This window comes from Erinaceus europaeus, chromosome 3, assembly GCF_950295315.1.
Source record: "Erinaceus europaeus chromosome 3, mEriEur2.1, whole genome shotgun sequence".
Lineage (NCBI taxonomy): Eukaryota > Metazoa > Chordata > Mammalia > Eulipotyphla > Erinaceidae > Erinaceus > Erinaceus europaeus.
The window spans coordinates 167,275,136-167,287,395 of NC_080164.1; the positions used below are offsets into that span (position 1 = coordinate 167,275,136).

Consider the following 12,260-nt stretch of genomic DNA (forward strand, 5'->3'; position numbering starts at 1 on the left):
TTTTTTAAACCAAAGCACTCCTCAGCTCTGGCTTATGGTGGTGTGGGGGGATTGAACCTGGGTCTTTGGGCCTCAGAGTTTCTTTGCATACAAATGTGCTACCTACTCCCACCCAAATATTTTTTACTAACATATTTTTAATGAGAGAAACAGCAAGAGACACTAGAGTACTGCTCAGCTCTGGTTTATGTGGAACTGGGGATTGAACCTGGGTCCTCAGAACCTCAGGCATGCAAGAAAGTCTTTTGTATAGCCATGATGCTGTCTCCCCAGCCATGTTAACATTCTTCCCATTATCTTCAGGTCTTGTCTGAAAATACTTATATATGGTGCCTCACTTTACCTACTATTAAGTAATATTTGATTAACTCCAAACAAACATTTTAACTAATTTCAGATACTTATGTTAATGTAAACACGACCATATGTCTTCACTTTCATTTTCTTTTTTTTATTAATATTTTACTTATTTGTGTATTTATTGACTTGTTGCCTCCAGTGTTATCAGTGGCGCTTCATGGCGGCACTACGAATCCACTACTCCTGGCAGCCATTTTTTTCCATTTTATTAGACAGGACAGAGAAATTGAGTGGGGAGGGAGAAATAGAGAGGGAGAGAGAAAGCTAGACACCTGCAGACCTGCTTCACTGCTCATGAAGGAGACCCACTGCAGGTGGGGACCAGGAGCTTAAACCCAGGTCCTTGCACTTAGTACTATGTGCAGGTAACTGGGTGCACCACTGCCCAGCCCCTTCACTTCCATTTCCTTCTAACATTTTCTGCAGAAGAATGCTGTGTGCCCATTTCTCAGATCAAAGGAGTCAAGCTACTAGGATCAGAAGAAACTAAGACAAGACACACACACACACACACACACACACACACACACTGAGCATGAGCGCACTAGTAATCCAGTTAAGATGGGACAAGCCCCCAGAGAGGCACTGAGGGGTCGAAAAACCAGCAACTAACACACATGCCTTCTAACTAGCTGAGAAAAGTGCAAAGGTTTGAAAGCGACAGTACGTAGGTCCGGTGTGGCACTCTCAGAAAATGGAAGGCTGGACTATAAATCTTTCTTATTCTCAAGTCGCTGGACATTTAAGAGCAAAGATATTGATGAGCTCGTCCTCTCCTCTTCTCTTTCCTCATAACAGATGTATGACTCATGGGTTGTCCTCTTGTCATCTCCATTTTCATCTCATTACTTTCCCTTTGCTTCTGCTTCCCAACAGCTCTGAAAAACAAGGTGCTAAATTATTTTGCGGAGTGAGCACAAATGAATTGTGTGATTAGGGTGAGGTTTCATTAACTAGCTACCCAAGTAAGAAAACAGAAGGTAAAGGATTTATTGTACTAGAAGCATAAATCCTCAGAATCCTAACCATAATAACAAGGAGATCGCTGGAAGCCTGACCAAGCAAAATGGCTGAGGACAGACATTTCTTTGAAAGATGCCTACAACAGATTTAGAACAATCTATTTAGGACAAACACACTGCAGAGGTAAATAGCCACTGAGTTGGGAGGCTTCATTTTCTTTTTCCTTTCTTTTTTTTTTTGTACATCTCACATAGCTCAACACAGCACTTCAATCTTCAAACCTGTGAATTACACTTTTCAGGAAAAAAAGACTGATACATTTGGCAGTTAGCAGAGGTAGAGAAATGAAGCAGCAAATTGAAAAAAAAAAAAAAATGACAACTCTTATAAAGGCCCATCTTCTAAATGTCATGGATAATTTTCTTTCTGTAATCTTAAAAGTCCTCATGAGTAGCACAGAGGATGACCACGTGACCTGGTCTTTTTGAACACTAGAGTTTCAGAATGAACATGTTTGAAAACACTAAACCATACCAGCTTAAAAAAAAAAAAAAAAAAGGAAAAAGGGCCGCTGCTTCTGCTTCTGCTGTCCTCTGAACTAAGTTACAGGCAACCTGCAGCTGGGAAAGATTTCCGGTCTGTTCATCCACTTTCCCCAAGCTAGCAAGAAAACACACTTAACACATCACAAACTAAAGATTGGGCTGGGGCTGCCAGTCTGGCAAAAGCAGAGACTTCTTGAGACTCCCCAGCAAGATCTAGTGGTAGATTCACTTCTTCTAAGTCACAAGTCCAAGGAAAGTGTGTCAGCCTTCGGGTTCGGCCATCAACCTGAAGTGAAAAGGAAAACTTCACACACCAAGTGTGCCAGAGGGGCTGCGTCCGGCTAAGTTCCCCGAAGAAAGGGAAATCCACGAATGCAGCCCTGAGCCAGAGTTTGGGCTCCTTTTATTGGTGCCTACATCAGAGCAAGCAGATGTTCAAAGCAGGTATAAACGACTCAAGGAGAATGCAAGTGCTATGCGACCCAGACCCCAGCAGTACAGACATGTCATCCATCCTTACTGTCTAGAAGGCTCTCACGACCCTTTTCTGAGTGAGGCACAGCCATCAGCAGAAGGTACAGATCAGACTCTTGCCTACCGGAGCTTTTGCTCCAGACCCTCCTTTTCATTTTAACAGATTGTTGTTAAAATTCGGAGGCTCCAGCTGACCGGGCTAGCTTCACGGGCGGGTAACAGAGACGACCAGAGACATACGGCTGGGCAGGGAAGCTGTATTTCTTTATTCAGGAACAACGATTCGTAAACTAAGACAAACTAATCACCAAACAGAACTCTGCTGCCTCTTTCCCCCATGGCGGCACCAAGCACTCTCGAACTCTGCAACTCTGGAACTCTCTCGGGGTTCCTTGGGGCGGGGCCAAGCAGGCCCGGGAAACTAGCAGGACTGATCCAATTCTCTTGGCGGGGGAGAGCTAGGACAACCCAATGTAAAGCATACGACACCAGCTAACATGTACCCGCCTTGCTCCAGGCCCTAAGAACTAGAGCAGAGCTCACGTCTCACGCAGCCACCCTCTGCACAGTTATTTCTAAGGTCCTTTCATTTTTTTTTTTTTCCCCAACAGAAGAGCTTATTTTCCAAATATATTTAGGACTAAGACTTGGGAAAAGAGTGTCATAAATAGTATGTAAATTCTCCAGTGGGCCAACTTCAGACCTCACTTTTTTGTTCAGCCAGCTATGAATTCAAGTAGATGCAAAAATGAATGGGCGCAGTCTGACTCCAAAGGAGCTGTGAAACTGAGACGAGGAAGATGTTATTCCCCTCAACCCACTTTCTCTTAGAAGAGATTGAGGCTTTGAAATCACTGAGTGAGGAAATAGCAGAATTAATTTCATTCTAGAACCTGTGTTCTTAATCACCTTGACACTACATACTAGCCCGTGAGTTATTCTGGTATGTAAAATGACAGGTATACTGTGATCACTAAATTAACATTACCTATTATTAGTAATGCCACATGGTTATGACTCTCAATTTTGCTTGTTAAGTTTATGTTTTTACATTTGTAGTTTCTGCTGAGGACTATGATATCCTAATCAGTTCAAAAGAAACCAAACAGTCATCTTTAAGTCATCTTTGGGCATGTTATGTAAATCTCCTTTCCCTCCAGCCATTTTTTAAAAGTCTGATGATGTTCTGCAAGTTTAATGGAGTATAATCTCCCAGTGGCAAAGTCAATGAAATCATGCATGTCTGTACACAAAGTTAAACAAATTTTCTTTTGACTTAGCCAGTAATAAAAGGGACTAAACACAAACCAGATTTCACCAGAAGATAGAGTCAGCAAAATGGAATTATATTTACTTGTAATATGAATACAAAGCTTTTCAGAACTAGCCTTTCATATGCAATGAACTGAGTATAAATCAATTATTTTTCTTATTTCACTTTAAATTTTCTGAATTTTTTTTTAAATTTCCCTTTTGTTGCCCTTGTTGTTTTTTTTACTGTTGTTGTTGTTAATGTCATCGTTGTTGGATAGGACAGAGAGAAATGGAGAGAGGAGGGGAAGACAGAGAGGGGGAGACACCTGCAGTCCTGCTTCACTGCCTGTGAAGTGACTCCCCCGTAGGTGGGGAGCCAGGGCTCGAACCAGTATCCTTACCCCGGTCCTTGTGCTTTGCACCACGTGTGCTTAACCCGCTGCACTGCCGCTCCACCCGCTCGCTAGTTGATCTGAATTTTAAGCTGATCCAGTATTTGTCTTCTGAATTATATAGTTACATAGCTGATTAAACAAGCTTTAGCCACAAGAGGGAGCCAGCATCATTCCAGTTCAAGACCAGAATACAAAAAATAAAAGCAAATATAAAACAGACAGCTATTAAAAAAAAACAAACAGATATCATACATGCTAAAAGACTATTATAAGGAGCAACAATGCCTTGCCAATTTTGCTCTAAAAATGTCTGAAAGCAACACCTGGAGATAACTAGAATTTAGGAGTCTTAGCTCTAAGAAATTTAAGAATTATTATATCACACCCTAAGGGATTTGGTCTTAGAATTAAACTCGAGCAAATCTAGTACTAAGAGACCTTAACTGATAGCCCTCAATGAAGACGCTTGCTGTCAAGCAGTACCTTCATCTTCCAATATGGCCACTGTGGAGTTGCGTACTAGATGCCCTCTGTAATACCTTCTCTAGTCTGAACCTATATTCAAACTTCCTGACTTCAACTTGTTCTGGGGGTGGAGGTAGCCCACGCAATGGAGTGTCCACATTATCAAGTACAAGGAGCAGGGCTCGAGCCCCTAGTCCCCACTTGCAAAAAGAAAGCTTTCAGGGCAGTGAAGTGGTGCTGTATGTCTCTCTCTCTCTCACCCTTCCCTCTAAATGTCTTTGTCTCTATCAAAAATAAATAAACAAACATGTCCTTCAACAAAACCTAAACTTTCATCCCACAATTTATAACTTCATATGAGCCACAGGAGAAACAGAATTAGTAACTTTCTACTTCATGTGCTGGCTAGCTACTTTCATGTCTTTTTTTTTTTTTTTTTTTTTTTGCCTCCAGGATTATTGCTGGGCTCAGTGTCTTCACTACAAATCCACTGCTCCTGGGGGCCACTCTTTTGTTGCCTATCACTGTTGCTGTTATTATTGTTGTTGTTACTGCTGTCATTGTTAGGACGGACAGAAATCAACAGAGAGAGGAGGAGAAAACAGAGGGGGAGAGAAAGATAGACACATGCAGACCTGCTTCACCACCTGTGAAGCAACCTCCCTTGCAGGTGGGGAACCAGGGGCTTAAACCAGGATCCTGGTCCACACCGGTCCTTGTGCTTTGCACCATGTGTGCTTAACCCATTGTGCTACCGCCCGGCCCCTCATGTCTTACCTGTAAAATTTAAGCTTTCTGACCCGTCTTCGTAATCTCCCTCCCCCCATCTATGCAAACAGAACCTAACGAGAAGGCAGCGATCATTTTAGCGAGTCTGAATCCTCGATTGTGTACTTAGATGCATGGAGTTGTACAAATCAAACAGGGAAAATATTTTCTAGTAAGTAGGAGAACTCAACTAACTTGTTCGTCTTCTGAGATGCAGAGATGTTAGGACAAGTGCTCCGTTTATGACCTAATTCACCACAGATGAAGCAGCCATCTTTGGGGCTCCGGCAAGAATGGTTCGGGAGAGCACAGCAATTGCAGTTGCTACAATGCATCCAGGCTGTGAGATAAATATCCGGTTTGAGACGGTGTTCACTGAACATAACTTTTCATTTGATTTAGCCTCTATGGTAGGGAAGCATGGGCAGTGTTTACTCCAGATGCTGTGATTGGTTTGCATACCTGGTTATAATTTGACTAAAGATGTCAAGGCTAAAAGGTTGGAATCCTACACAAATAGCTGCTAACTTCTTTCTGGTACATAAAAACAAATTCAGCCCTTCTCCAATGAGTCATGAGCTGAGAGTCCCTGACACAATGAAGACTAGCTAAGTGACAGAAAGCCCACTAGAATAAGTCAAACCAAATGTCAAACTAAAACAGGCAAGAAATATTGTCATGCCTCCCTATGGAGGAAACACACACTTTGACGACTGGAACTCCTGTAAAGTCGGCAAATTAATGCAGGTCCCTACCTTATTTATTTATTATTTTTTTTCTCTTACAAATAAAAACTGCTTAGGTGAAGAGGAACTATAAAATGCCTTCACGGGACCGTAAGCACTAGGTCTAGATACTCACAAGGTTTCACACACTTTCTGCAGAGGAAGCAATGGTTCCATTTCCGACCATCCTGCAAAAACAATTTTTAAATTATGTTTAGTTTGTCACTGAAAATCAAGTTCCACAATTAAAAATTAAAATGGGTTATTAAAAATCTGTGTAAATTATTCATTCCCTATTTCTCACTTTTCTGGGCCTCACAATTAAATACTTTGATTTTAATTCATGCATTTCTCTACTCAACTCAAAATACCTGCTTGATGGGCCCCAATTTCCTTAACTTCAAAACGGGGTGTACCTACATGATCATGAGAGTCCACTCCACTCCCAGGAGCCCAATTTCCACAGGAAGTCAGTCAAGGGTAGTTGGGCGGTAGCACAGCAGGTTAAGCATACATGATGCAAAGCACAAAGACCGGCATAAGGATCCCGGTTTGAGCCCCCGGCTCCCTACCTGCAGGGGAGTCGCTTCACAAGTGGTGAAGCAGGTCTGCAGGTGTCTATATCTTTCTCTTGCCCTCTCCATTTCTCTCTGTCCTATCTAGCAAAGATGACATCAATAACAATAATAACTACAACAACAATAAGAAAAAAAAAAGCAAGGGCAACAAAAGGGGAAATAAATAAATTAAAAAAAAAAGAAGTTAGTCAAAATTTCAGAAGAATGAATCAGGATCATAATATTTATACAACCATTTGACATGATTCATAATAAAATTCTTATCTGAGAAAGTTAAGTCATTTAGGAAGGCAGTGAGTATATAGGTCATTGTTGGGTAGTTTTGAAAACAGCAACTAGGCCGTATCTAGAAAAGTGAATGAAATCCCTATGTTCAGGGCGGAGGGTAGAGAACATAATGGTTATGCAAACAGACTCTCATGCCTGAGGCTCCAGAGTCCCAAATTCAATCCCCCCGCACCACCATAAGCCAGAGCTGAACAGTGCTCTGGTAAAAAAATAAAAAAAAAAAAAAAAAAAGAAATCCCTATGTTCAGCTTCATGAGTATTGTAAATAAACACTGATGAGGCCAAATGGGACAAGAAACTGAACACCATGGCTGTGAGGCACTTTCCCCAATGCTCTTGCTGGTCTAGCGTTTCTCCTTTGCCACTGAATTACACCCAGTCTAGGTTTTGTGATGGTCGCTTCCTTGCTTTTGTTTACTTTTACCACCAAGGCGTGCTTCTCTAAATAAATAGTAAGGTTTTACTTTCTTCATCAGAGTTTTATATAATATGGGCGTTTGTTTTTTTTTTAATGAAGAGCACAGATGGCTGCTAAATAAAGGTATAATCAAATGTATGCCCATAGTTAAAAAAAAACAACACGATTATAAACTTATAAAAAACTCTTTTCTTTAAATACTCTCCTGATATATTTTAGATAGAGAAAGAGAGAAATTGAGAGAAGGAGAAGAGAGGCACCTGCAGCACTGCTCCACCACTAAGGAAGCTTCCCACCTGTAGGTGGGGGCCAGAGGCTTGTACAGTGGTAGCATATGTACTCTCCTGGGTATGCCACCACCCCACCCCCAAAACTCTTACTTTCTAAGGATTACAAAAAGAAAGCCTTTTCTCTGGAGAGTAATTTGTGCTTGTTAGAAAAGCTAAACTTGAAAATATTCTTGCTGACTAGATTTAGTGAAAATAAACAGAGTAACTTACAGGTCATTCCATCTTCCTGAAAAATAAATAGGAGGTAAAATATTTTACAGCCCCTACTTAATCTGTAAAAATTGGAGGGTACTTATTGCTGGGACTGTTGTGAGAAGGACATGAGTTAATGCATGTACAGTTCTTAGATGAGGCCTGGGACACAAAAACCATCCAGGACATGCTATTAATTATTACAACATGGCATCAACTAGTTCAGTGCCTTATTTAAAACATCTTAATTTTGCCCTCAACAAAATGTTGCACTCATTTAGTTTCCTATTTGCTCTTGGGGAGGAGGGGGGCTTTCATCTGGTTTAGTTTTCTGGTTTTTTGTTTCTTTGTTTGTTTGCTTACTTTGCTCTACCAGAACATAGCTCAGCTCTGGCTATTAATGGGCCCAGGGGTTGACTTTGGGACTTTTCACTTGCAAGTCTTGAGTGCCACCAACTATGCTATCTCCATAGCCCAGTGTCCTATTTGAAAAACTCATGTTAGCAGTCATATAGTGCCGTAAAGGGCTAGACAGATAGTATAGTGGTTATACAAATGACTTACATGCCTGAAGTCCTAGGTTCAATGCCCAATACTACCATAAGCCAGAGCTTGAACAATTTTCTAGTAAAAAAAATCCTGCTATAACACCATAAAAATTCAGTTTAAGATGACAGGAGACAGCTCACCAGGGAGAGTGCATGAGGGCCCAGGTTCAAGTCCTCAGCACTGCATCAGAGCACTGTGCATGGCATCAAGGGAAGAAGCTTCATGGATGGTGGAATGGTACTGCAGTGTCTCTCTTAACTGAAATGTGTGTCTTTGAAAAATAAGCAGGCTTGAGACTTCAACAAAGGACAAAAAGAAAAAAAGAGATTCAAGTATTCAAGTAGTTGTTAATGATGATGAAAGTAGCTATATTAGAAAGAAAATACTGCATGGAAAATTGGGAAATGTTATGCATGTACAAACTACTGCATTTTTCTGTCAACTGTAAACCGTTAATCCGCCAATAAAGAAAAATTTTTTAAAAAGACAAAAAAAAAAAAGAAAGAAAATACTGATAAAAGTGTAAGGAAGAGGCCACAATATAACAATAACAATGATAATACCAGCGAAATAACATTAAACAAACATAATGAAACTTGGAGGGGACACGGAACTTTGGTGGTGGGTATGGTGTGGAATTATACCCCGTAATCTTATGATCATCTTATATACCACTGTTAAATCACTAATAAAAAATTAAAAGGTAATGAAAATAGTAAGGTAACACAAAATATCAGATTGAGTAAAAATATATTCTAAGTCTATACCTTGGATGTACAGGAATTACAGTATTCACAGTGCTGGTTCTCTAGAGACACGTACCGCTGACACAGAGGGCAAAATCTAAAGGGGAAAGAAAGACAGAAAAATCAGGGGCAAAGTGCAGGGACCGGCGTAAGGATCCTGGTTCGAGCCCCCGGCTCCCCACCTGCAGGAGAGTAGCTACACAGGCAGTGAAGCAGGTCTGCAGGTGTCTATCTTTCTCTCCCCCTCTCTGTCTTCCCCTCCTCTCTCCATTTCTCTCTGTCCTATCCAACAACGACAACATCAACAACAATAATAACTACAACAACAATGGAAACAACAAGGGCAACAAAAAAGGAAATAAATAAATATTTAAAAAAAAAGAAAAAGAAAAATCAGGGGCATATTCTTGACGGTCAGTGAAAGGTCACAACGTATGCATTAGAAAAGCTGAAGACAGGGGGCCGGGCAGTGAGGCAGCGGGTTAAGTGCACATGGTGTGAAGCGCAAGGACCGTTGGGATCTGGTTCAAGCCCCCAGCTCCCCACCTGCAGGGGGGGGTCACTTCATAAGTAGTGAAGTAGGTTTGCAGATGTCTTTCTTTCACTCCTCCCTCTGTCTTCCCCTTCTCTCTTGGTTTCTCTGTCCTGTCCAACAATAATAACAACAAGGGCAACAAAATGGGAAAAGTGACCTCCAGGAGGCAAAAAACACAACAAACAAACAAAAACCCAAAGATAACCTGAGTACAACTCAGTGAAAATTGTGGAGATAAAGTACAACTTTAAAGATAAAGTACAACTCAGTGAAAATTGTGGAGCGAATTTAAAAGTACTAAAGAAGGGATTAAGCGCACATGGCGCCAAGTGCAAGTACCAGAGTAAGGATCCGGTTCGAGCCCCCGGCTCCCAACCTGCAGGGGAGTCACTTCACAGGCGGTGAAGCAGGTCTGCAGGTGTCTATCTTTCTCTCCCCCTCTCTGTCTTCCCCTCCTCTCTTCATTTCTCTCTGTCCGATCCAACAATGACGACATCAATAATAACAACAACTACAACAATAAAACAAGGGGAACTAAAGGGAAAATAAATAAATATTTAAAAAAGTAATAAAGAAGCATTTGAATGTCCAGTAATATATGGGCCTTTATTTTCAGCACCTCGTGCATTTCAAGGTCTACCTGTGAACTCACCTGTACCCCTCTTCCATAGGCAGGGTTATTTTGTTGGGTGGAATATTAGTGAAGATACGCACAGGAGACTGTTTCCGACCTGTCTTTCCATGTTTATAAAGTGCATGATTATCATAATCTACCTAGAAAGTTTAACAAAAATAAAAAAAGAGAGAGAATTTTACTAAAATGAGTGAACATGGAAGATTCCTTCTTTACTCAACAAATAAGCAAGCTGATGCCTAGATTCAAGTTGAACCAACAATTTAATAAGATTCTGAAAAGTGAGAGCTTGCCGCCTTGCTCCTGAGAGGCTGTTATGGCAGTGAAATTTCATTATAAAAAAGGTGAAATCTGTTACGACAACTCATGCTGCCTGCTGCTGAAAGGGTAACTCTTGTCGCCTACCCAGAACAGACTTTATGAGAAAGGGCAATCAAGAATTAGGTATGATGTCTGTGAGTTATTCAGTATTAATTTCTGTTTAAATTTTTTTATAGTTTTCCTTTTTTAATATTTATTTATTCCCTTTTGTTTTGTTGCCCTTGTTGTTATTGATGTCGTCGTTGTTGGATAGGACAGAGAGAAATGGAGAGAGGAGGGGAAGTCAGAGAGGAGGAGAGAAAGACACCTGCAGACCTGCTTCACTGCTTGTGAAGTGACTCCCCTGCAGGGGGGGAGCTGGGGGCTCGAACCAGGATCCCTATGCCGGTCCTTGCACTTTGCGCCACGTGCACTTAACCTGCTGCACTACCGCCCAACTCCTTCAGATTTTTTAAAATTATTATCTTTATTTATCAGATAGAGCCAGTCAGAAATCGAGAGGGAATGGGGGGAGATAGAGAGGAAGAGAGATAGAGAGACACCAGTAGCACTGCTTCACCACTTGCAAAGCTTCCCCCTGCAGGTAGGGACTGGGGGCTCAAACCTGGGTCCTTGAGCATTGTAGCATGTGCGCTCAACCAGGTGTGCCAACACCCACCCCACACCCCAAGTATTAATTTCAACAATGAATTGGCATGAACAATAATGGCATTACCTTTTAACTCTGAAAACTCCCTCAAACATTCTATCAGTTTTAAGACTTCAGATTTATTATGCAGGTGCCTGGGGAGGTCCCTCCTTTGCCGTGCACGCCACCCAGGTTCAAGTCCAGCCTCTGCCATACTTGGGGGAGAAAGCTTCAGTGCTGTCTCCCTCTTTCTGTGGCTCCCTCTCTATTTGAAGCAGCTGGTCCCAAGCAGTGAAGCCCTGGCAAGGACCCACAGCAAAAACTGACCTGTGGGGAGTCGGGCGGTAGCACAGTGGGTTAAGTGCAGGTGGTGCAAAGCTCAAGGACTGGTATAAGGATCCCGGTTTGAGCCCCCGGCTCCCCACCTGCAGGGGAGTCGCTTCAAAAGTGGTGAAGCAGGTCTGCAGGTGTCTGTCTTTCTCTCCCCCTCTCTCCATTTCTCTCTGTCCTATCCAACAATGACATCAATAACAACAACAATGAAAAACAACAAGGGCAACAAAAGGGAAAATTAAAAAAAAACAAAAAACTGACCTGTGTTGTTATAAAGGTTCAATGAGAGACTGTGTGTAAACCCTGAGTTCAGAGTTCAGGGTATGGCTTAAAGGCTAAGACTGAGATGTGGAGGGATTCACAACTATAGTTTTTATTTGTTTGTTTGTTTGTTTTTAACTAGAGCACTGTTCAGCTCTGGTTTGCAGTGGTGCTAAGGATTGAACCTGGGAGCTCAGAGCCTCAGGCACAAAAGCCACTTGCAGAACCATTATGTCATCTCCCCAACCCTGGCTGTTCTACATACAGTGACTATTGTAGACCTTTCTCTCTCTCCTCCAGACCCCTAGCTCAACATTCAGTTTCAGCAGAGCATCTGGAAAGCAAACTAGTCCCAACTAGCATGACATCTATCAGTTTCGCTCCTATCTCTTCTTCCAACCTCTTTGTTATTCTCCATTTGCTATGAATCCAGCTGACCACTAAGTCCATCTTTCTTTATTTCTATCAGTAGCTCTCAAAGTATGGTCTCTGGACACACTGGCCTCACTCAGTATGTTTAGACCTAGGATCTAATAAA

The 12,260-nt window shown here is 41.7% G+C and overlaps 1 protein-coding gene across 4 annotated transcripts in view; it reads right to left on the bottom strand.

Moving 5' to 3' along the window:
* The window catches only part of ZCCHC4 (zinc finger CCHC-type containing 4), a 50,467-nt gene continuing 38,207 nt past the window's right edge, over positions 1 to 12,260 (bottom strand). For 2 of the 4 annotated variants that reach the window (XM_060188260.1, XM_060188261.1), the window contains 5 exons: positions 10,198 to 10,319; positions 9,032 to 9,107; positions 6,086 to 6,137; positions 5,420 to 5,564; positions 1 to 1,238 (listed from right to left, as the gene is read on the bottom strand). In XM_060188260.1, the coding sequence (XP_060044243.1) occupies positions 1,103 to 1,238; positions 5,420 to 5,564; positions 6,086 to 6,137; positions 9,032 to 9,107; positions 10,198 to 10,319 (531 nt within the window). In that variant the 3' untranslated portion in view covers positions 1 to 1,102. Of the gene's footprint in view, positions 1,239 to 5,419; positions 5,565 to 6,085; positions 6,138 to 9,031; positions 9,108 to 10,197; positions 10,320 to 12,260 lie in introns of those variants that run through there. The other 2 variants (XM_060188262.1, XR_009549047.1) reach the window with 2 other exon arrangements.